The 25,066-nt window shown below is 40.4% G+C and overlaps 1 protein-coding gene across 1 annotated transcript; it reads left to right on the top strand.

The window, feature by feature from the left end:
* The first annotated feature begins 284 nt into the window (after positions 1-284).
* Positions 285-21,018, top strand: hat1 (histone acetyltransferase 1). The gene is made up of 11 exons (XM_047371623.1): positions 285-371; positions 2,582-2,653; positions 2,763-2,838; positions 5,607-5,727; positions 15,041-15,217; positions 15,322-15,443; positions 16,031-16,135; positions 16,498-16,604; positions 18,368-18,519; positions 18,656-18,772; positions 20,409-21,018. Exons 1-11 carry the CDS (start codon positions 302-304, stop codon positions 20,577-20,579), a joined length of 1,290 nt encoding a protein of 429 aa, XP_047227579.1. The 5' UTR covers positions 285-301; the 3' UTR covers positions 20,580-21,018.
* The last annotated feature ends 4,048 nt before the right edge of the window (positions 21,019-25,066 follow it).

Below are 25,066 nucleotides of genomic sequence, written 5' to 3' on the forward strand. Positions count from 1 at the left end.
TTTAATTGATAATAAAATAAAATATAGGAAAACCGCCTGCCCATAATCCGGGGGACAATCCGTGAACCAGTTCGTGACAATATCGTGATAATTTAGTATAATATTTCCTTACTCAAAAAGCCGAGATGATCCCTGACATAGTTTAACTAAACGATACAAATAGCCTTACAGCAATACAATATGCTATTTTATTTACAACAACGGTATAAAATCTTTCGGTTAAAAATGAACAGTCGGTTGGAGGTTAATAATAAAATAAAATAAAACAAACTAACGATCTACATCCTGTTTCCACGGAAACATGTTGACCCGGAAGTACTCCATTTTCCGCGGGTCTTTTGGGACAATAACACAGTGTGCGGAAATGGCGGGTAAGGAGCTAAATGTTACATTTAGCAAATTATTTACTATTCATTTACATATATTACGCTATTCTATAGCTGTTAGGACTCCTCTTAGCCTGGTAGAGGCGCAGACCTGACCTGAAACGTCTATAAAACACCGCATAAAGCGAGCTAACGACACAGCAAGTGAAGCCGAGGGGGGCCTGCACGCTAACGTTAGCTTTCAGGCTGTCATGGCATCATATTTTTCGGTTTTCGTAACACTTAAGAGTTAACTCTCTGTTGGCTGTAGATGTGTTAATAAGTGCGGAGTTCTCGTTGTGTTGCAATGATGCAGTTTATTCTGCAGACATCTTTCCTGTTGTATTTTCTCTAATCAGAAATAGTGTTGGCCTTCTGTTTCATTAATAATATTATGGATTGATGAGCTTTCAGCCCAGCTTATCTGTGGTGAGGGGTCTTTGTAGAGCATCTACACGTTTAAGCACAGAAACTCTTGAGATTTCAGTCAGATATGTTGACGTGTCATTCTTTGGTGTTACCCCATAATGTAGTTATGGTTATAAAGAGCTATTGAACATACAGTGCTGTCAATCAAGTATTTGCCCATTTTGAGGGTTCTTTTGTTTTCTATTTTTCTCACACCTAAATGTTGCAGGTTGTTAAACAGACTTTAACATCAGACAGACATAAACAGATTAAATAGAAAATCAATATTATAAATTATAAATGCAGGTCAAAATATATGATAAAGATATACATCCATTTCCACTATTTTGCTAAGTAAAGTACCAAATACTGGGATTGTATGAATGTATAAAGTCAGTAAAAACAACAATAGAAGGTTGTATGCCATATTTAGTTATGCCTTTAATGTCTGAGATAAAAATGTTAAATGAACAAAGATGTAAAAAAAACATATTTATTCGTATAATAAAGATAAAATGGAAAATGTTTGGAAGATTTGCTGCCTGTTATGTCCAGTGTACACCTAACACATCATGTCATTAAAACAACATCACACGGACAGTCAGACACGGTGCTGGTCATGTGGTGTTCAGGGGTCACTCTGCTTCTTGAGGACACGGACAAGCAGGTGTAATAGATGAAACCTCAAATTCTGCTCTCTACCAAAACGTCTTAAGGGAAAAAGTCAATCTTGAGCTCAGGCGCATGAAGATCATGCTGCAGGACAATATCCTAAAGCACAGAAGCAAGGGCACCTCCTAATGATTAAAAAAACAGAGATCAGTCTACTAAAGGTCCAGACTTAAATCTGATTGAGATCCTGGGGCATCATCAAAAACAGGACATTTATGCTTGAAAACTGGGGCCAGATTGAAACATTTCTGCAAAGAAGAAAGATTCAAAATTGCAGATGGAAGTTATTTGAAACACCTAATGGCAGACACCGATGTTAAGAGTGGCACAACAAATTTTTAGATTCAAGGGGTCATTACTTTTTCACTTAGGCTCAGATTAGTTTGGATAGCCCTTTGTAAGTTGCATCATCATTTGAAAACTAAATTTTTTATTTACTCAGGTTTATAAAATCTGTTTGATGATCTGACACATTCAGATTGGACAAAAAAGCAAAAGCATGTACACTTAAAAGCTCCACTGGCCATTTTTCCACTATAGCATGAGTGAATGCATTAAATTGCATTGATAAAGCACAGTATCCAGAACTAATCAACCATTGCATGTTGCTTTATGTGTCAGACTGTCGTACAGTTATTTACGTAAATTCCTGAATTCTGAAAAGCCTTTTTTTTTTTTTTTTTTTTTTACTGGATTGTATCTTAGCTGTATTATTTCTGTATAAGAGACATGTTTAGCTTGATGCTTTAAATTAAATTCTCACAAGTTCAGACAGAAGCTAAATACTTGAACTATAAGCTGTTTAAGGGGCTTCACTTGCTATTTGCTTTTTATTTATTTGTCAGTTTGGCTTTATTTGGGCCTTCAGAAGATAATAAAAATGACTCCTGAATCATAGGTGCTCATATCTCTTGCTTTATTTAATCAGTTGACCTGCAGACATCAATGTTACTCAAAGTATAGCTCCAGATTTCATCATATGGGTCTCAGGAGCCAGTAAAGGTGGACACACGTGTTTAAACAGCATAAAACAGAATCATATTGTCATAAGAAACCAAAGAAATCTTACATGTCTTAGAAAATGAGAAGTGGAGAGTGTTTCCTTGGCAACAGTTATGTTTTATGGGCATCTACAGATGTAAATGCGATGGAGAAGAAACTGGCTGAATACAAGTGTGATACAAATGAAGCAACCTGCCTGAAGTTAGGTAGGTGTCTTTGTTTTGCTTCAAAAGTTAGATCCTATTTGTCTATTATTCAACGTTTTTGCTGGCCTCTCCTAATGTCTCAGTGTAATCAATGATTTGTTGCTTCCAGTTCGGTTTCCAGATGATCTTGATGATGATGGCACCACATTCCACCCAGAGTACAGCCACCAAATATTTGGAGATGAGTGAGTTTTTTTCTCCCACTACTGTGTATTTGAAGTTGAAGCAAAGCTAAAGACGGGATGTAATTATTCCCACTACTCTGCCCAGGATTGTTGATTATTGACAGATTTTAAGACTGAATCGAGCAGACACGCTGCTGCGTGAGTGTTGTGGTTACTGTCCCTACGAGGCAAACCCTGCAGGCTTTAATTATTAAAGATCTGGGATTGATACAAACTTCCTTGAAATTAAAATTAAGTGATTTTAAGACGGTTTCAGCGCTTAACCGCTATGAAATTGTCATCAAAAGTTTCTTTTTGTAACATTTTCTACTCCTGATCGGATCTCTCCTTTCCACTTTATTTAAGATCCATTCTAGCTACACATTTCCACACAGTTTGGAGTGCCGGTACACTTTTAAACCATAACCGCTACAAAACCATCTGAAATGAATATGGTTTTGCTCTGTTGGCCAGAGAGCTGCGTTCCCAGATGGTAACAACATCAGCGTAATGTCGGAACACCAGGCGTAACCCACCTGGTGTTCGACCCAGCAGTGGAATCGCACTGAAGATTATGTTCTAGGTAGATAAAAAGGTTATGGGGATAAAACACCTTGAGTATACCAAAGTTCAAACACACCTTCAGTTGTACATATTAATGAAAGTAAAAATAGCATCAGTTTAAAGGTGACCCAACACCGAGTCTCTAAACGTAGCCTCAGTGAGATGCGTTTTTTGCAGAGTCAGTAATTACACCTTTACCTTCATTTAAAGAGTTTAAAGCCTGCATGTAGTTATTGTAGGACATTCTTCTGTTTGTGCAATATGGGTGGTTATGGTTTATTGCTATTTGTACATCATCAGCTGATATACCTTACCTCTAGTGTAAATTTTGTTTAAAATTAGGCTAAGATGGAAGATTTTTTTCAACCTGGGTTAATGTAATTCCTATTATTGTGTTCTATTGGTCGCACCAACTTGATGCTCTTCAGCTTGGTTGGTGAAGGATGCAGAGAAAGAGGGAAATAAACTAAATAATACATGATATTTACAGCTTTATATAGGCCTAGGACAGACAGACAGAAACAGAGGGCCATTCATACTCCTAATCACACATCAGCTGAGCAAATGGTTTTATCCAAATTAAAATTGGTTCAAATTGGTTTACCTCCAATCTTTTAACTCGCCTGCTACTTTTCTACTTAGTTGTTTAGTTTCAAACATATTACTCTCCTCACTAATGCTTGTCAACCCAAGAAAACTCCCTAAAGCTGCGCCTAAAAAATGCATTAGCCAGCCAGTTCCTTTCAGGAGGACCTTACCTAGACCTGACGCCTTTTACCAAAGTGCTGCAACTGTTTCTCCACGGCTTAGCTTTTTATCTTCCTACTTCTGCTCGTTCGGATGTGCAACATCTTTATTAGCTCTTGTTGCGCTCATAAACTGTCTTGCCTTGGCTCGTGCATGTGCCAGACAAGCCAACCTCTTGGAGGAATCTTGAGAGTCCAGAAGGAAAGCCACACGCATCATCGGCCCGGGGACAGCACATAAACTCCTCACAGAGAGGATCTAGTCAACTGGCACGTTGAATATAGGAAACATCTTGCTGGGAGGCGATAGTAACACTGAAACTAGCTCATTAGGACGGTTCTCGCTGCTTTATGACCATACATAACATCCTGTCTTGTGTATCATATGCTTTATATGCTGCATGGTGGCAGATACTCGGAGTATGGCTTGAACAAACTTTCTCACTTCGTTCAGTATTTTGTTTGACATCTGCTAGTAATTAAAATTGGTACATTGCAATCCTCTTAATGTGTTTTCCACCTAAATGTGCACTTTTGTTTCAGGCAATAAGAAGCTCATTTAATAAATAGAGGTGATGACATGCACATTTTATGTTTTTTATTAGGATTAAGTTGTTTTTAGCCTTTTATTTTGATTAAATTACATATTTATAGAGCTATTAAAGCAACTTCTCTTGTCATAACATGTCCAAACCAGTTTTTCATCAAGTGACAATGAATTTAACCAGATTTACTTACTTTTTCAGTAAGCTCATCATTGTTTTCACATTTTTTTAAATTGCTTTTTTGTACCCGCGACTGTGATATAACACACTCTGATAGAAAATGTGATTATTATTTTTCCTTTAAGTCAGATAAACAATGAGGAGCCAGATGTGGGCACATGAGCACAGATTTGTTTCTAGTGACGGGGGGAACTTGCACATCCTTGCGGAGTTGCAGGATTCCAGTAATTTGTTGCACCAAAGAGACGCTGAACTCGAGCAGCTCTGCGTTGTCGGCAGTGACACCTGTCTCTGAGTGCGGACGTACACTAGCTTGTCGTTCTGCTCTAAATTGCGCTTCCAAATTAGTCGAAACTTGGATCGGTTATTTTTGCGCTCGCTGCAATCAACTCAAAAGGAACTCTGTAATTGGGGCATTAATTATTTCGGCAAGCGTTAATTGCTGGTAAACCTTAATCACACAGTTGCAGAATAATGAATCCTGTTTTGCCGTGATGTATTTGTTTCTTTCATTATCACACCACAATGCAGCAAAGTGAAACTAGTGACCCTAGCGAGCGTTCACTATACCCAGCCAGGTGTATGCTTAATGATAGCGAATGCAAAAAGAATAATCAGATGGTTTTCATTTCCACCCTGTAATGAGTTTATGCATGAAGCCGTGAGTTTTATAACATTACGTTTTATGAGTCTCTGACATAGATCCGAACTCTCTTAGACTTGTTTTCTAATTGGAGTTATGTTCTCTCCACAGTGAGGTGGCTTTTGGATACAAAGGTCTTCAAATCCAGCTCTACTACACCGCTGGAAACCTGAGCACCCTCTTCAAAGTGAAATATTCAGCAAAAGTTAAAGACACGTTTGATTGTGTCGAGGTAAGAAATTCAGTGCAGACTCCTTTACATGTGGAGTCGTACTTTTCAATATATATCTACTCTTAAGACAGCAATTTCTAACCAAGGATTGTAAGATATCCAAGCTCCTTTGCAATTATTTTGTTATACTTTAACAAATAAAATTTTACAAACATTGACAATTAAAGAAAAATGTGCTGGGGTTTCTTTAAGAGGGCATTTTCACATCTATAGGTCGTTTGCTTTGTAAGTTTTTTCTGGTGGACCGGTTTCTTTTCACACTGAGAACACTTCAATTGAACCAAAACCGGTCACTGCAAACCACAAAGTCTGTCAGATGTGTCCGGGGTGGGAGAACCAAATGTAAATACAGGGAGCAGATGCTGTGTTCTGAGCCAGTAGAAAACAGGGAGAATTTCATGACATCGCTGGTTGTTTTTAACCTGTATTTAACCTGCTGATCACAGGTCAGCGCTGATCTGGGGGGATTGGCCAATTCTGATCACTGATCTATTGATTGTTGTATCACTATTATGTCGATTATAATCCAAAGAACAGAAAATATAGTACCTCATTCATCATGTGAAGTATACACGCCTGTGGGTGTACTCTACATACTGGGGTTAGAAAATAAAATAGATTGGATTTATGGGCTCAACGTTTGAAATGGTGGTACAAAACAATTTTTTCCATGGATTTGCTATCACATACTTAAGAAATTATAGATAATGATCATTTTAATTGAAGAGTGGATTTTCTTTTTTTTTTTTTTAAAGCAACATTGATTTTGGTGCCAAAATGCCACTTAAATATTTATGTGATCCAGTTAAACTACGGTACTCTGAGAGGCGATTCTTATAGTTTAACCATGATCCTTATATCATTTAAGGCAGGTTAATGAAAATATTTATTAAATTATCTGTTTATTGAGTTACAAATATGTTAAATATTTATTCAAACATTTTTAGGTACTAGTGGCCTTTATTTTACAAATTTATTTGAAAGTGAGCTGACAGGAAATAGTCGACCCGTGACAGCCTGCGTCAAGGACTGATAACTTGACACAAATACACAAAATTGAGCTTAGGTGGATCCTGTGATAAATTCAGTTAATTGGACAGGATCTGGAAAAGCTCACACCTGTCTAAATAAAGTGTCACAGCTGATGGTGCACGTCAGTGCAGAAACCAACCAAGTCTGTAGACCTCTAAGACAGGATTGTCTTAAGCCACAAATCTGGGGGAGGATACAGAAACATTTCTTCTGCTTTGAAGGTTCCAATGAGCAAAGTTGCCTCTGGAAATGGAAGAAGTTTGGAACCACTAGGACTTTTAGAACTGGATGGCTGAACTCTGAACCTCAAAAGTTGCTTTGTGGAGAGAAGAGAACCTCCCAGATGGACAACCTTCTCTGCATCAGTGAGGCCTGTATAGTAGAGTGGCCAGACCAAAGTCACATGGGAGCTTTGCCAAAAGAAACCTGAAGGACTCTCCGATCATGAGAAATAAAATTAGTCAAAGATTTAACTCTTTGGCATGAATGCCAGGTGTTATATTTAAAGGAAACCAGTCACCACTCATCACGTGGCCAATACCATCCCTACAGTGAAGCATGGTGGTGGAAGCATCATGCTGTGGGATGTTTTTCAGCAGCACCAAGTTAGAAACTGGTCTGAATAAAGGGAAAGATGAATGTAGCAAAGTTCAGACGCATCCTGGATGAAAACCTGTTCGAGAACACTCTTGTTCCAGACTGGGGCAACAGTTCATCTTTTAGTTAGACACTGACCCCTAGCATACAGCTAAGATATCTGAGGAGTGGCTTCAGGATGACATAGTGACTGACCTTGAGTGGCCTAACCTTTCCAACCTTTCTATTATTTTTGAAAGCATCATCTCTAATAACTCAGTTTGCCAAAGAGAAATGATATGGAAACACATCTTTAAGGACAGTGCTGCTGAAACCTTTAACCACATTTACTCTTCTACCTCCACTTTGCCCTGTAACACTGTAGATGAGCTGGTAGATAACTTTCATTCTAAAATCTCGGACATCATTGATTCAATTGCTCCAATTAAAGTGAAAGTTGTTTCTGGGAAGAAAATGTCACCGTGGGAAGTGCTCCACCAGGCAGAAATTAAGAAAAGGAGTGTCGAAAAGCTGAACACAGGTGGCGAAAGACTGGACTCCAGGTTCACTATATTATCTATAAAGAGAGACTATACAGATATAACCTACAACTGAAAAATGCAAGGGAATCTTTCTTTTCTGAGATCATCAGCAAAAACATTAACAATGCTCGTGCATTATTTACCACGGTCGACAGATTAACAAACCCTCCTGTAACTGTAGCATCTGAACTCCTCTCTACCAGGGCCTGCAATGAATTTACTTCCTCACTGAAAAAACCCAAAAGATCAGAGGGGCAGTCAGCACATCCACATCAACGCCAGTACCAAAGTTGTCTCCAACTAGAACTCCCAATTCACCAAATAAACTGCAAAATCTTAGAAGAAATCGTACAGCAACTAACCTCTTCTTCCTGTTGTCTAGATGTTTTACCCACAGCTTTCCTTAAGAAAGCTTTGCCTGTCATGATGTCTGATTTAACTCAAACAATAAACACAACCTATTTTGTCAGGTGATTTTCCCCAGACCCTAAAAAAAGCAATTATCAAACCTCTATTGAAAAAGAGAAACCTGGACAAGCTGCTACTGCAGAACTACAGGCCTATCTCAAACCTCCCCTTCATCAGTAAGATTATTGAAAAAGTTGTGTTTCAACAGTTAAACAACTTCCTAACAACGACCAACCGCTTCGATGTCTTCCAGTCAGGCTTCCTGCTCACCACAGTACAGAGACTGCTCTTGTCAAGGTGTTCAATGACATCCGTATAAATGCAGACTGTGGAAGAACCACAGTGCTGGTATTATTGGACCTTAGTGCAGCATTCGACACTGTTGATCACTCCATTTTATTAGAGCACCTGGAAAACTGGGTCGGCCTATCTGGGACAGCACTCAACTGGTTTAAATCCTACTTGAAGGACAGGGACTTTTTTGTGTCCGTAGGTAACTTTACATCAGAGACCACAAAAATCACACGTGGCGTTCCCCAAGGGTCCATCTTAGGGCCCCTCCTATTCAATATCTACATGCTCCCCCTAACTCAGATTTTAATAAACAACAACGTAAGTTATTATAACTATGCAGACGACACACAGCTATACGTTACGATGTCACCAGGTGACCATGAACCCATTCAAGCGCTGGGTAAATGCTTAGAAGAAATCAATGCATGGATGTGCCTACATTTTCTTCAGCTGAATCAAAACAAAACTGAAGTAATAATCTTTGGACCAAAGGAAGAGCATTTAAAAGTTAGCACACAGCTTCAGTTAATACAGCTAGAAACCACCAGTCAGGCTCAAAACCTGGGTGTAGTGATAGACTCAGACCTGAACCTTCAGAAGCACATAAAGACAGTAACGAGGTCGATCTTCTATCACCTGAAGAACATCTCCAGGATTAAAGGACTAATGTCTCAGCAGGACCTTGAAAAACTAATCCATGCGTTCATCGTTTGTAGAATTGATTACTGTCTTGATTAGTGTCTTCACAGGTCTGCCTAAAAGGTCGATCAGACAGCTGCAGTTGATCCAGAACGCTGCTGCCCGCGTCCTCACTAGAACTAAGAAAGTGGAGCACATCAGCCTGGTTCTAAAGTCCAGATACTGGCTCCCTGTAGCTCAGAGAATAGACTTTAAAATACTTCTATTAGTCTATAAATCACTGAATGGCTTAGCACCAAATACATTACAGACTTGTTGTCAGTGTATCAACCAGCCAGACCTCTCAGGTCTTCTGGCTCAAATCTACTCTGCACACCCAGAACCAGAACCAGACATGGAGAAGCAGCTTTTAGTTTTTATGCTCCACTAATCTGGAATAAACTCCCAGAAAACTGTAAAAGTGCCAAAACCCTAAGTTGCTTTAAATCAAGATTATTCAAGATTATTTGTTTAGAGTGGCCTTTCAATGTAATATCTAAATATTATTAGTTAAGTTTTCAGTCCAACTTTCCTTTCAGTTGCTTATCAATCTTTTTATCATACATTTTTTTATTTAATTAATATTTTTATAATCATCTTTTTAATTATTCATTTTTTTATTCTCTTCAATTATTTAATTACCTTTATGCCACTGTAATGTACTTTTTCTATTATGTCTCTTTTTCCTTTTTTCATGTACAGCACTTTGAATTGTCTTGCTACTGAAATGTGCTTTATAAATAAACTTGCCTTGCCTAACCTGAGCCCAGACTTGAATCCGATTGAACGTCTGTGGAGAAATGGCTTTGAACCAATGTTCCCAATCCTACCTGATGGAGCTAGAGGGGTTCTGCAAAGAGGAATGGGTGAAAATGCGGAAAACTAGTGGCAGGATATTTAAGACTTTAGGCTGTAATTGCTGCCGAAGTTGCATCAACAAATAATACAAAATACTAGGGATGTACGATATATCGGCATTGATATCAGTATCAGCCGATATCAGTAATGTTTTAACATATTGGTATCGGTCTGATAAATAAAACTGGGCAGATATTAATAATCGATATTTATTGCTCTTGTTGCTGTTTGTGTTTCTCAAGGGGGAGGGGGTTGGCTGTGGTATTTCTTTGGTCATTTGATGTGATGCAGGACTGTAGGGTGTTTAATTGAAGCAGGGAAGCAATGTCAGCGGTGTGGTTGTTTTTAAAGATATTTATTTGCCACTAGTGGCCTTTATTGATTTATTTTTTGACACAAGGCAGCCAGGAAAGATGGGTAGAGAGAGGGGGGTCCGGGACTCGAACCCTGGACAGCCGCTTTGAGGACTGTAGCCTCTGCATATTATCGCACGCTTAACCCCTACACCATCAGCGCCGTGACCGGTGTGGTTGTTTTTCACGGAGCTGAAAGGGTAGTGAGATATTTATGATATAAATATCGGTTATCGGCCATAACGGCGACATTAACATTGGATATCGCTATCGGACTGAAATTTTATATTGGTGTATCCCTGCCAAATACTTATGTATATGTGATCTAAACAAAAAAAAAATCTCTTATTTACACATTTAATCCATTTTGGAAAAAAGCAGCAACGTGAGGAAATGTGGGGGGAAAAAAATGCAGCATTGTGAATGCTTTCTGGATGAAATGTATAGACATGATTTCTCTCCAGGAGTGAGTTATTGGTCTAGAAATGATCTGAATTAAGTCTCTTCATGTAGTGATCACATTCATTAAATAAAAGCTCAACAAATGACCTGATAGTTTTTTATGTCTTTCTGAGAGCTGAACTTTATACTGAACTTAATTGTGTCAAAAACTTTTATTTTTAGCAGCCGGTTTTTAGACATTTGACATGTGAAATATTGTATAGTTTTAATTTGATGACATGAATCAGGCAAAATAAAAAAAAAACGGCATTAATCAATAAATTAATCTCTATACATCTTGTGTTAAAGTTGTAAAATAAGCAAGAATTGATATTTATTTTTTCACTATATGGTCTCATCTAGGGCTGCATAATGTTAAGAAAACATGACATTTTGATTGTGATGAACCCAGGTTTTCCCCACTACTCTGTATCTCTTTTCCATCTTCATGATGTCCACACCACCTGTCCAGAGCTTTAGCATCCCAGTCTGCAAGCTATGGCTCAGGTGTATACAGTGAACATCCACCCAGGTGGCTAAAAATATCACCGGTAAGCAGAGTTTGAATGCATGTTACCCAAATTCCATATAATGTTCAGCTCTAGACTTAGTCAATCAAAGATGTGGATTGTTGCTGGGTTTTATCCCATCGAGAGCCATGAGACTTGTTGGCGAGCGGTGGCGTTTTGTGCAGCCCTCCTCCGACTTCAACACTGACCCCTGAGCATTGGTTCACCTTGTCGAGGGTTTGAGTGCAGCTGCAGGGAGCGAGGGGAGCCACACGGTTCAGGCTGCGTCTGAAGGGTGTTTGTCTCTGAGTGAGCGTGGAGACGGTCGGGGTGCGGTGCAGCTGGCGGAAGATGAGGGGGTTGATGCAGCTGCTTGCTACATTGATTCAAAACTCTGACCAGAACTCACCTTCATCCCACTAAAGCTCAGCCAGAATAACATTCGCGCTGCTGGATGTCTCCCAGAAAACTCATTTAATGCCACATCATTATGTCAGTGCAAACGGAAATACTTGGAATACATTTTTAAATGCTGTTCGTTTGATTTTGATTTCATAAGAATGCCCTAAACTCTGCCTTCTAATCAGGGGAATATAACTATTAAATGTAGTATGGCCCTCACAATGGATTTAACAGATCAAATTATAACAATACAACAAATTAGATGCTTTGTGCTTGTTGTTAGAAATGAAAGAACATCAACAAACTGCTGCAAAGGAGCGTTGTTGAGTTACATTCAGGGCAAACCGAGGCGTCTATTCTTCGAGGCAGTGCAATTTAGCGTCTAGTAGGTAGGAGAGTGGCCCGGACAAAACGACTTGTTTGTCCATGGTCTTCTAAGTGTGGTCCTCGTCCCCCCAGAAATGTGGCCGAACAATCACAATAGTTAAGAGGCATTCAGCTGCAGGTGCATTACTTCCAGTTAGATATTAGCTGATGTCTGAAAGGGGGCGAAGAATTAGCAGTATGTTGCATTAGCCTTTTGTAGTGCGTTTTGCTCAGACCTTCTTCATTTCCCGGTTTTCAATGCAGAGCAGCGAGGGTCTCTGTGCTCCAATAATGCCCATCACACATGTAAATGGTGTGAAAGGGCCGCTTAGCAAAGTGTTCTCATGTCAATCCTTGTGGAAATGGATACAATGCAAACATCACAGCTGAACTAACCACACGTTGCACTGAGTAAAAAGTCCGTGGGTAGGGGCCCTTTGTCTCTGAGGCTCTTTGAAAACGTGGGGGCAAATTCATTTGATTGGGTTCACTTGGCAGGATTAGAGGAGAGGGCTCTATTATGGATGCCAAAAGGTTTGTTAAGCTGAGATCAATTCATCAGGTTTTCTTACTCAGTGAGAAGCAGAAATGTGTTTATTGTGTCAACTTCATCACATATTCATGGTTTAACGTAAGTAGTAAATGTATGAATTTAAGTGGCCTCATTGGTGGGAAGTTGGGGGTGCCTCTGCTCAGCTGACAGTTTTAATTGCCTAATGGGTTTCTTTTCAGCAACAATAAAAATGTCCACTTGCGGATTTGCTTTTGCAGCTCTAACTAAATGAAGAGGAAAAAAATGTCACGTGTTCTAGTTTGTTTCTACAACTAATTCAACTATTTCACACTTTGTCATTTTACGTGCTTTATCAATTTGATCGATATTTTATGTCATAGATCAACAAAGTTTGAAAAATAAAAACCTGAGAAGTGTTTTGTGCATTTGAGTCAGACCCACTGCAAGGTGTAATCACTGCTGCAAATCTATGGCATCATGGCTCTACAGGCATTTTATGCTCATTCTTCTTTGCAGAATCACTCAAGCTCAGCCAGATTGCATAGAGAGTTTGTATAAACAGCAGTTTTTAACTCCTTACACTGATTCTAAATTGGATTTAGCTCTGGGCTTTGACTGGGCCGCTCTAACACATGAAAATGCTTTGACCTAAAACGGGTTTGAGTCATTTCCCACTTTCACCGTTTCCCACCTTTGCAGTTTTGGTAGATTTGCAAGTCATATTTTATGTTCAACTCATAGGCTGCTGTAAAAAATGACTCCAGTAGATAGTATTTCCTAGCTGGAGGTCACTGAGCAATGTTTAAGTTTGATCTGGGGTCATCATCTGTCAGCTGACCAAAGTATGGGTCATTATAGGCCTGCACCAAGTCTTACAGATTTACAGTTACGGCGGTTTTCATGTACATGATATCAGTTTAGCAAAAAACTGCTTGCATTGCAATAAATATTAGTTGCATAAGTACCATGCATTTAGGCTCGACCTGCCGGTAATGCATTGGCTGACGGTTGTTGTTTAATGCAGCAGAAAGTATTTTAGGAGAAATTTCTCCTAAAGGAAACCTCTTTAACAGAATGAAGCTATTGCACCGCCTAAACAGCAGATGTAGCCAGATGCTGCTTTTTTAATAAACCTATAAATAAAGATAGAAGTAAAACTTTTTTTTGCCAGTAGCTGCATAGAGTTCACTCTGTCTGGGGGTGTCTATGTTTGCAATGAATCCAAAGTAGAAAGACACTACCGCCATTACGTGTTTTTTTATGCAGCATGTCCATGTCGTCATAGCAGCATTCCCCTGCATTACTGCATATCGCATGTGCTCATACTATCACGCAGCTCTAGATCAGAACCAAAATAAGGGGGAATAAACTTTAGCACTGAGTTTGTAGGTGAAAATGTGCAGTTAAACCTGTGAGGTTTGAACATTTTGATGAAATGTATTCTCCATCATTCATGAAAATACTGAACTGCGATACAAAATAGACTAATTTGGGGCATTGCAACAAAAGGGATTGTATGAAGATGCAGAGCACAGGTACATATTTGGGGACTTACCATTTTCATTATAGCTCTGTCTGCATGTTTAGGGTCATCTTTCGAGCTATAAGGTCAAACTCTGCCATTCTCAAATCTTAAGCAAACTCGAAAAGGTTTGCTTCCAGGTTTTTCCTGGACTGGAAAAACCTGGAAGCCTGGAAGCTCCATCCATCTTCACACCAATTCTGACCAGCTTTCTTGTCTCCCTTGCTAAAGGAAAGCATTCCCTCAGCATGATGCTGGCACCACCGTGTTTCAGGGTGGTGGTGGTGTGTTCAGGGTGAAGTGCATTGGCACATTTCCACCACAAGCAACTATTTGGATACATAAAGTTCAGCTTTAATCTAATATGACCAGAAGAGCTTCTCCCAAGCTTTCTTCTTGCCACTGTTCCATAAAGGTCGGATTTGTTGCATGTCCAACTATTGGTTGTCCCATGAACAGATTATCTCACCTGAGCTTTGGATCTCTGCAGCTCCTCCAGAGTTACCATGGGCCTCTTGGCTGCTTCTCTGATTGATCCTCTCCTTGCCTGACCTATCAGTACAGTCTGTTTACCACTTAGGTGGCTTTTGAAGGTAATTGGTAGTCCTGGATTTTATGTTGGGGGGTATCAGAATAAAGGGGGCTGATTTATAAATGCATTTATGCTTTTCTTTCCATGTCACAATTACTTGCTGTTGGTCTGTCACAAAAAATGCATTGAAGCTTGAGGCTTTAACAGAGGAAAATGTGAGAAGTCGAACGGGTGTGAAAGGCCTTGTATGTTTGTTGACTAAGTCAGGTTTCATTGTGTCAACCAGCCCGACGATGTTGAAGGAAAGATCCGGGAAATAATTCCTGCTGGTTTCACCTCCAACACCGATGACTTCATCTCACTGCTGGAGAAGGAGGCCAACTTCAAGCCCTTCGGCACAATGCTCCACTCATACACGGTCCACAACGAGGAGGCGGAAGACCTCACCTACCAGATTCACAAGGTACAAGCGTCTCTCGCTTCCTTCCCAGTGCGGCTCGTTGAGGCTGTTTGGGAAGCTTTTTCACAGTAAACGTAACGGCCTGGTGTTCGCTGCGTTTGCTCCAGGCCGACATCCACTGCCCCGGATTCTTAGAGTACCACAAGCGCCTGCAGACCTTCCTCATGTGGTTCATTGAGACCGCAAGTTTCCTCGACGTAGACGACGATCGTTGGGACTTCTTTCTTGTGTGAGTACCCTCCTTAATTGACACCAATCTCTTCCCCCCCGGGCCTTCCCACCCCCACACTTTACCCTAAAGCCTATATTGTGTCATTGAAAAACAAAGCCCCCCTTTGAGGCGCTTGTGACCAATTACCAGACTAGTTTGATTATATTTCCCCCTGTCAGAGAATTGTTGATCAGCCAAGAGCTTCCTTTGTACCCAAAGCCCTTTTCAGATTTTTTTAGGGGCAAAGGGCTGAATTGAATACTGTTGTCTTTTGAAACACTGAACAATGTCTTAACAGTAAAAAGAGCCTCTGCCAGTGTTTTCTTTACCCTGGCACCTATTAGAAGTGACAATGGGCAAAAAGGACTGAAGTGATTTGGAGGAGCTCAAACCCTCCTCCAACCCCTTCTCTTCCTCTAAGTTGCAGTACTCCAATTAAGTGCATAATGTATTCAGGTTGCAGCAGGTGTACCAATCGGGGCCCAGCGGCTCGAAGCGCGCCGGTGTGGTGGTGGGGGGGGGTTGCAGGAACAGAGAGGCTAAAACGGACACTGCATGGGAGTGTGCCTGTAATTGACCTGTTTGCCTTTGTGTTTTATCTGCAGATTTGAAAAGTACAATAAAGACGGGGAGACGCTCTACGCCGCTGTTGGCTACATGACAGTTTATAATTACTACGTATACCCAGACAAAACCCGACCACGTGTAAGGTAATTGCTGGGGCAGCGCGTGCCTTCCCATTCTATTGTATTAAAAAAAAGCAGTGGAAAATTATACATTTCTTTATCCTCTTCCCAAAGAGCCCAAATTACTGGCTTCTATAGCCAGCTATTCATCCAGACTTTGTTTCAGAACCAAAACCAGGGATATTTGTATCTGAAAACAACTGTATAGATAAGCTTTTTATGTGATTTGATTTGTTGCATTGACGAATCAGTATAAAAGTCTATTATTTGCTGCTTTCAATCAAGGAATTTCTCTTTCTTGTCAGAAAAACAACTTACATCACTCACAAATATGCTGGTTTTTTTTTCTTCTCATTTGCTTGTATGTCGTCCCTTTAACCGAACAGCCAGATGCTAATCCTGCCTCCTTTCCAAGGAGAGGGTCATGGCGCTCAGCTGCTGGAGGCGGTGCACAGGTTTTACTGCGGCCTGCCCAAAGTGCAGGACATCACCGGTGAGCGTCAGATTCCCTCAAAGAACTGGACAGACCTCTTTAAAAGATAAAAAGGCGTGCTTTGCTTTTAAAGCTTTTCCTAGAAATGCAAGATGAAAATATAATTATATATATGCAAATCACGTGTGCAGAAGTAACTTTGGAACGAATAAGACAACATATTTGATTATGTTTGTGTAAAACGATTTTCCTTCAGTCTCACCACATCTATCAACTGAAAGCATTTTCAGATTTTCTCTCTTTCATAATACAAAAATGACAGGATTGTGTTGTAGAGGGCCTCTTCAGTTGCAGCCAGGAGCTTTTGTGTCTAAACGAAGGCCAATAAACATCTGAACTTACTTCTGATGTTTTAGACCATTTTTACCTTCAGTGTGTTAAAGGTTTGTAAAAAAAATCCTCAAATGATTTTAGATGGAGACTTGGGGACCCAAAGATATCACTTCATCCAACCTTGTTTGTCACATTTCCAGCTGTTTTTAACTTTTTAATAATTACTGCAGATTCAGATATGTTTTGATGAATTTGTGAGTGCAACGCTGCAATCTTGAAGGACTGCAGAGATTCAATTTTTAATAGGATGCTATATTTAAAGGATCATGCTTGTACGTTCTGCATGTTGCCAGTATGCAGAGCATGAAGGCTTCTGATCATAATCTTAAGGCCTGGAGCAAAAGGTTTCTATTATTAACATTTTGTGCTGCTGGATCAATAACAAGGTTTAGCTTCAAAATGCAAAAACGAAGAAATCAGAAAAGGTGAATTTTTGAAAACTCAATAATAATTGCATTATCAAGTGGGAATTTTGCTCCATGTGGTAAAGATGGATTTATGAAGAGCATCCATGGTTTGGAAATCCCTCTATTCATCCCTGAATATCTTCAGTGGGTCAAAGCATCGCTTTGAAAGACCCAGTGATCATCACACAGATGAGGGCCCTCTGCCCTCTGCCCTCATCTGGACGTCTGCTTCGACATCTCCAGATAGCCCCTCCACAACCTGAAGCTCTGTGGTTCCATTAAAGGAAAAAGCTCCCAGATCATGATGAAACCTCATCCATCCTTGCCGTGTAGAAAGCATCTCCAGTGGCATCTCCTTGTCATCACGGTAACATTGAATGCCGTCAGCTCGCAAAGTCCAAACAGCCTTTGAATAACTTTTTTGGGCTTTCAACCCGTCTCTCACAGATTCCCTCATCTGTGAAGGTCTTAATTTGGGTTTGAAGGTCTCCTTGTGTCTTCACAGATGGCACATTAGTTGCTCCAGCTCTATGCAGGGGGAATTTTTCAGCCACTTGACATTTTTGTCCCAACCTCATCTGGGTCTTGTAAGAAATTTAAAATGGCCGTCTTATTGCGTCCAACCTCTGCAGGGGTTTCTTGCACATTGCAGGAGGCCTCACTTGTGCATCTCAATGATTCGACCACATTCAGAAACAGAAAGCCTTTCTGCCTTTTAGCTTCATGGGGTCATGAATGTTAAACCCTTAAAGGAAAGATGTAGATTTTGTATTAAACTAATTTATCAACCATCTTTGTTTGAGGTTGAAGCATTTACAAAACCTGGTTCTTATCCACCAACACAAAATGCAAATACTTGTCATTTCTTCCCTGGTCTTAAGATGTTTGTCAGGAGTGTATTTAGCCAGTTGGACAGTTTTACTACATTGTCAAAGTTTCTGCCCAGGCAGGAAGGAAATTAATCTAAAACCTGACCGTCAACAGTCATCTAATTTAAATGGTTTCAATGATTCGTCTTTGCAGCTGAAGACCCCTCAGAGAACTACGTGAAGCTGAGAGACTACGTGCTGACGAAACTCTGCCAAAACCTGCCGTCCTTCGATGTAGACAAGCTGCACCTTGGCTTCTCCGCCGACATGATCAAAGAGGCCCAAGAAAAGCTGAAAATCAACAAGGTGCTCCAAGAAAATAGCCACAGGCATCACTTCGCTTAAGCTTATCTGGCCGGCTGGTTATGGCTGGTTGTGTTGTCAAGAAACCAAGATTCCAGTTGAGACATTATGCCAACTGTTAGGTTTTTGTTTCTTGCAGAAACATGCGAGGCGAGTGTACGAAATCCTGCGCCTAAGAGCAACAGACATGAGTGACGAAGAGAAAGCCAAAGCGTACCGGTTACAGGTGAAGAAAAGGCTCTTTGGACCCTACAAGGTGAGGTTATGATTACCACAGCTCCACATGTTGGCTTTCAGAGCGTCACTCTGAGCGATTTCCTTATGTATTCAAATCAATGTGAACGTCAGACTGTCTCTGCTGTCAAACACGGATCAGTGTGTAGCCCTCCACCTCCTTTTAGCATAAAATGACAATCGTTTGATTGGGAGAAGACAAATGGTACGCTCACAGTTGATTGGCTCAGTCTGGTATTGTCACTAGTTATCATGTTACCTTTTTAAAACAGCAGAGATATTGATCTGCAGGCCTGTGAAAATTGATAGATTACCAGTGGCGTATTGTTAGAGCCACAATGGGGCACACCAGGCGTCTGTGGTTTTGCAGCAGCTCAGGCTTTTTTCTATTCAGGCACGACATTAGCCGGGGTTTGCATATCTTTGGGAGAAATCATTTCATGATCGTGCATTTGAAGCCCTATTTCAAGGAAGAAAAAAACTGCTTCTATTTGAAATTCTGCGCTTTTATAAAACCAGTCCACTTTTATCTCATGTTTTTGTTATTTTTTGTGCTCTGGGTGAACTGCACCAGAAAATACAGAAACTCCTCTGAGTCCGTGTTTCAGACTCGACATGGGAAACACTAAGTAGATATGTGCACCAGAATAACTCCCTACATCCTGTTTGCCTGTGACATTTTGTACTTGAGCTGCTTGGTGAAACTTTGCATACCATCCATTAGAGAATATGCTGTCATCGGGGAAACCGCACGTCTCAGGCAAAAGGCAGAAACTGACACTGAAAAGACCTATGTGGCGAAGTGGGACGGAGGAATTCCTTGGGAGAGTGGCAGTGAGGGATCTGGTGGCCAGATGCAGAGGGGGTTTTTTTTTTTTTTTTGCTTCCCTCAGGAGATTTTAGCTTGTAGTTGGTTGAATGACAGAGGCCACAGGCCTGCAAATGTAAGAGGGTCTGTACATTTCTGGTCTGAGCCACGGTTCCCTGGTGAATATATCTGCAAGCATGCGTGAGCATGCTTCTCCACACACAGGACATTGTTTAGGACTAAGTGTGTGTGTAGGGGGGTGTGTGCGTGCGTGCCTGTTTTGTCTTGCAACGTGCTGGTACTCTGGGAAATTAACAACCCTGTCACTAATGTTTGCTGTGTAGTTGTCCTCTTAGCTGTCTCTTTTATTACCTTGCTATTTGAATTGTCATTAAGGTTCCCACACAGTCTGGAAAAGCCTCGAATTGAGTTCAAGGACTTTCCAGGGTGGGATAATTATGAAAATGAAAATAGTTTGGAAAAATACTTGTATTTTTAGACTTTATTGTGTGTAGCATCTAAGTGTGTATCACGCATGTATATTCTAGCCATCCTTCCATTTATTATTCTTTCCATCCATCCATCCTTCTCCTTATTATGCTGGATTCTGTCCTCTTCAGCTTCACCACAGAGCACCATAATCCTACTAAGACATGGTAGCAGATTCTTGTAGTTACTGGTAAAGTTTCTCATCAGAAGAGGACAGAAAGGGCCGCCTTTGTGATGTTCCTTGTCCAATGGATGTCACATAGATGTCAAGAGTTAAAGCTCCAGATTTTTCATCACAAGTTCATAGTTTGACGGTAGAAATGATGAGGCTAATGTGGCGTTTCCGTTTCTGCCGATACAGAAAAACCAGAGGGAGCTGGCGAAGATGCGGAAGTGCTTACGGCCGGAGGAGCTGGTGTCCCACATGGGTCAACTGGACACGCAGACACAGCACGAGGAGCTGGAGAAGAGCTATCAGCTCGCCCTGGAAGATTACAGGAGAATCATCGAAAGGCTAGCATCGCAGGCCTGATCTGACTGAGAGATCCTGCTGGCCTGGAGTCCGGTCTGTACAGAAGCCCTCATCACCATTGGACTGGAGCTGCAGCCAAGATGATGCTGTTTTAAGTCTGTTGGTGATAATAGGCGTAACAGAAACGTCCTCTCTGATTCCCAGCTGATTTTTATATACTAGAGGAGGTAATTAATTCAGATGGAGGGCGTGGTTCCCTGTCTCCTCCATGTGTTTAATCACATTGTGTGATATGAAGTGATCTTTAATATTTTCACATGGAACTGCAGGTTCTTCTTAATGTTCAGATAAACCTGGTTTATCCTCCATTCATTTCTAAACTTCTGTCTACAGTTTCATGTGTTTTTTGAAGCTCTTCATTGTAAAAATTAAATAGTGTTTTGTATGTCGTTCGAACAGGGGAGATTCTTAAGAAAACAAATAAAACCGAGGAACTGAATTTGTCTTTTTTGTTTTCATTTCTGATCCTGTCAGTTTACATGTTTTACAGATACGTTCTAATGTCTAAAACGGGTCTGCAGCATGAGTAGAGCATACAGAACGAAAGGAGACATAGTAAAATGGAAAATATTATGGAAAGAATTCCCATAAATAGATCAAATTTGACCTGGATATAAAGCCTTGCACAAGTATTCATACCATTACAAGTTGTTCACCTTACAATCGGAAACATGCAATTTATTGGGATTTCATGTGAAAGATTAACACAAAAAAGTTCCTTAATTGAGAAATGGAAGGAAAACACGCAACATTGATTTACAAATGATGATCCAAGAAGTTTGACTTTTTTTTTCAGCCCATTACCTGTGATGCCCTGAAGTAAAACCCAGATCTGTTGTGAAGAACAGACAGCAAACAGTTGTTGAGAGGGTTAAAGCAGGGCTAGGTTATAAAAAAAAATGGTTGTAAACACACATGCACATAATCCTACTTTATCATTATTTCTATTTCCTCTAAAGTTCACGTTTATAGTTATAGTTGGTGCTGTGTGAGCACTGGAAACACAGAGCTCTGTTCAATCCATTATCTGAAAATAAAAAGGTCTGACAAACTACAAAACCTACCAAGACATCGCTGTCAAAAACGGACCAGGCAAAGACAGCATCAATCAGAGAAGCAGCCAAGAGGTGCATGATAACTGAAGGAGCTGCAAAGATCCACAGCTCAGGTGGGAGATTCGTTTGACAACTTTTATTCATGCACTCCACAAATCTGACCTTTAAGGATTAGTGGAAAGAAGGAAGCCATACATCCAGCAGTTTGATACTAGTCCTGTAGGTTGTAGGAAAATGGTGCCCTGGACAGATGAGACCAAACTTATTTTTGGCCTACATACGTGCCGATTGCTACAGTATGTATGGTGGAAAACTAAAGTACTCTAAACACATCCTCCTTAAGGTGAAACATGGTGGTGGCAGTGTCATGCTGTGGGTTTGCTTTTCCATGAGGCAGAGTTTCAGGACATTCACCCTTAACATACAAGCAGAGCTACAATTAAATAGTTTAGATCAAAGCACATTCATGTTTGAGAATGGCCTAATCAAAGTTCACACCTTAATCCAACTGAGAATCTGTGACAAGAATTGAAAATTGATGTTCATAGATGCTCTCCATCTAATCTGATGGAGTTTATGTTATTTTACAAAGAAGAATAGGCAAACATTTCAGTATCTAGATGTAAAAAACATCTAGATGAGACAAACCCCAAAAGCAAAAAAAACATTGATTTAGGGAAGATTAATGCAAATGTAGAACATCTTTCTGACTATGGCTATGGATCTCTATGAAGATTAGGACTGGCTTCTTAAAGGTGAACAGAGTGGTGACTCCAAACTTTTTCACAATACTGTAATTAAATGTGTGAACTGCTGAGTTACTATCAGAGACATTTTTTGTAAATATTTTTGATCTGTTGAACTTTTGTTTTTCTTTTTCTCAACCAGGAGAAAAATCCTTCAGTTATTTCTCTTTTCTTCCTTCTCGTATTGTTTTTCTCCACTCACGGCTATTTGTAGCTTCTTGACTAAAATAGTTATATGTCATTTCTGCAGTATCTTTGGGTTTTCCCTCATCCCCAGGCATCACGCTCTTTTGAGACAATTAATGATGTGAAATTACGAGGATGGAAATCTCCATCTTGTCATGGCTGCAACACTGAGCCGTCATCTTAAATGATCCCAGAATAAAACAAAGTGCGTAATATACAGATAGATCCCTATAAAATATGACAGCCTTGTTGTAGAACACAATAGGCTGATTCACTTCCCAGTGTGTTCTGGGATTTTTTTTTTGTTGGGTAATTTTTCCAGGACACCCTCTTACAGCTAATGTAACTTCTGATTGGTGCTGGTGTTGAGTGTTGAGACTAATGAGCATTACAGTTTTCAATTGAGAACCCTTTGTGCTGCTGTGTTGCCCCTGCTTGTGCGGATCACTGTGATGAATACCCATCATACTTTATATTACTTTAGCACATTGTCACTAAATGAATGCTGCGGGTCAATTTTCAATTTTTCTCCACTTGAAACAAGACCAAACCTTGGAACCCTTCACATCTCTAATTCAGACTGATTGAATCCACTCATGGCCATGAGGGGCCTCATCTCATTTTAGTTTTATCTGCTTTTTCTGCACTGAGTGAACATTTTGCAGTGCACTGTACTAACTCAGCACATCGACCTGTTAATGGGAAGTGGGATTATTGTTTAGTGGGCGCATAAGTTTTGATCCTGACTTCTCTGGCCTGCAACACGTGCATGCTAAAGCTCTGGTCTGCACATGTATGGTGAAAGGCAACAAGCTGATGTGGAAGTGGTTTGCCTGGAGGATCTGTAAGGCCCTGTTTAGTTCTTATGCACCACTATGTGTTGGTCTCTCACATAAAATCCCAATAAAATACATGTGACGATTGGATGATGGAAATTCAAGGGGTATTAATAGTTTTGCAAGGCACCGTTTCATAGGAACATTTTTCAACAATTCAGGCACAGTTTGATGATGATCTGTATATTTTCCAACATGATGGAGCTTTGTATATCAAGACAAAAGTGATAACCAAAGAGCTTGAAGATCATTATGTTGAAACTTTTAATCTGTGATGAGGAAACTCCCCAGATCTAAACTCCATTGAGAACCTGCTGTTGGTTCTCTATCAGTGAAGTATGCAGGAACAAATAATGATCAGCTCTAGACATAGAAATAGAAATGGTCACCACCAGCTAGGGCATGAATCGGGAGTTCATTAAGCATAGTTTTTCCATTATTGGGTTTTTAAATTGGAAAAAAAAACGTCCCTGTGTTCAGAGTGGAGGTGTGCGCCTGAAACATCTTCAGTTTCTCTTTTTCTAATTTTCACATTTCTTGTCATAAAAGGACAGGAAGTCACATCAGTTCTTGTTTTTCCATATTTTGTTTGTGGATGTTTATTCATTCCAGTAATTGCCCGTCACTCAGGCTGAAATAGGCAGAAAGACCTAATGCCACTTCTCCTGTGGAATGACAACAGTATCAAGCTCAGCTTGAAGATTTGGTTTCGCCTGTTGGCATTTGTGCTTCTGTTTTTTCGTGGCGCCCCCACATCTCTGCGCTGAGGCAGACAGTCAGTGTGTTTGGACCAGAGCCCGGCTGCACTGAAGGACCTGCTGAACATGATACCTGTGTGGAGGAGTTCCTTCATCCTGGCCTCCAGGTTCCCAGGAAAAAGCCATGCGGAGAAGTTGGAGTCCCCCTCCCTTCCCCAACACCACCTCCACCTCCTCCCACCACCCTACCCATGTATCCATTTCTTTTGTCTTCCCCAGATACCCCCGGGCTACTAAATCTGCCCATCACAGTCAGTGAACCTGGACGGTTCCTTTTCTTCCCTAAATGAGTCCTCTTTAAGATAATGTTTGATGCGCTGACAGTCGAGACCAAAACAGTGTAAGAGAAACCAGGTTTGACATCTTTTAATTGTGCGTCAGAAAGCACAGATTGTGGTTTCTTAGGGCTGCTTTCAGATCCTGATGCTGATACGGTAATTTGCTCCTGTGAAAGATGCGGTGAAAGTGCTGCTGTTGATAGTTTGAAGGCAGGAGTCCCTGGAGTCTTGTTGAACGGTTCCTCTCACAACCAACATGACACAACATTAAACTGTGCAGATTTAAAGTGCATCTGTTTCAGTTTTTAATCCTCTATAACAGGGGGTGCTCAGCCCAGTCCACAAGAGCTACTATCTTGAAACCTTTAGATGCATATCTTCTACAACACACCTGAATCAAATGCTTGTTACCAGGCCTCTGTAGAACTGAATGACATGATGATTGGGGATCTCGGTCATTTGAATTAAGTGTGTTGGAACGGGGATGCATGTAAAAGTTGCAGGATAGTAACTCTTGTGAACTGGACTTGGGCACCCCTGCATAGCTATATTGTTCAAATGTGTTAAATCATCCCTCATTTCTACATACTTTCTAATCTTATGAAGTGGTTCTGATCTGCTTTAACTT

Source organism: Girardinichthys multiradiatus, chromosome 7 (genome assembly GCF_021462225.1).
Source record: "Girardinichthys multiradiatus isolate DD_20200921_A chromosome 7, DD_fGirMul_XY1, whole genome shotgun sequence".
In the NCBI taxonomy this organism is placed as follows: domain Eukaryota; kingdom Metazoa; phylum Chordata; class Actinopteri; order Cyprinodontiformes; family Goodeidae; genus Girardinichthys; species Girardinichthys multiradiatus.

What these genes read in the sequence shown, in the direction of transcription:
- hat1 (XM_047371623.1), top strand. Translation starts at nt 302, where the DNA reads ATGTTGACCCGGAAGTACTCCATTTTCCGCGGGTCTTTTGGGACAATA. An exon ending in AGCAACCTGCCTGAAGTTAG is followed by an intron (nt 2,654 to 2,762) that starts GTAGGTGTCTTT and finishes TGTTGCTTCCAG; the next exon opens with TTCGGTTTCCAGATGATCTT. An exon ending in CAAAGTGCAGGACATCACCG is followed by an intron (nt 16,605 to 18,367) that starts GTGAGCGTCAGA and finishes TCGTCTTTGCAG; the next exon opens with CTGAAGACCCCTCAGAGAAC.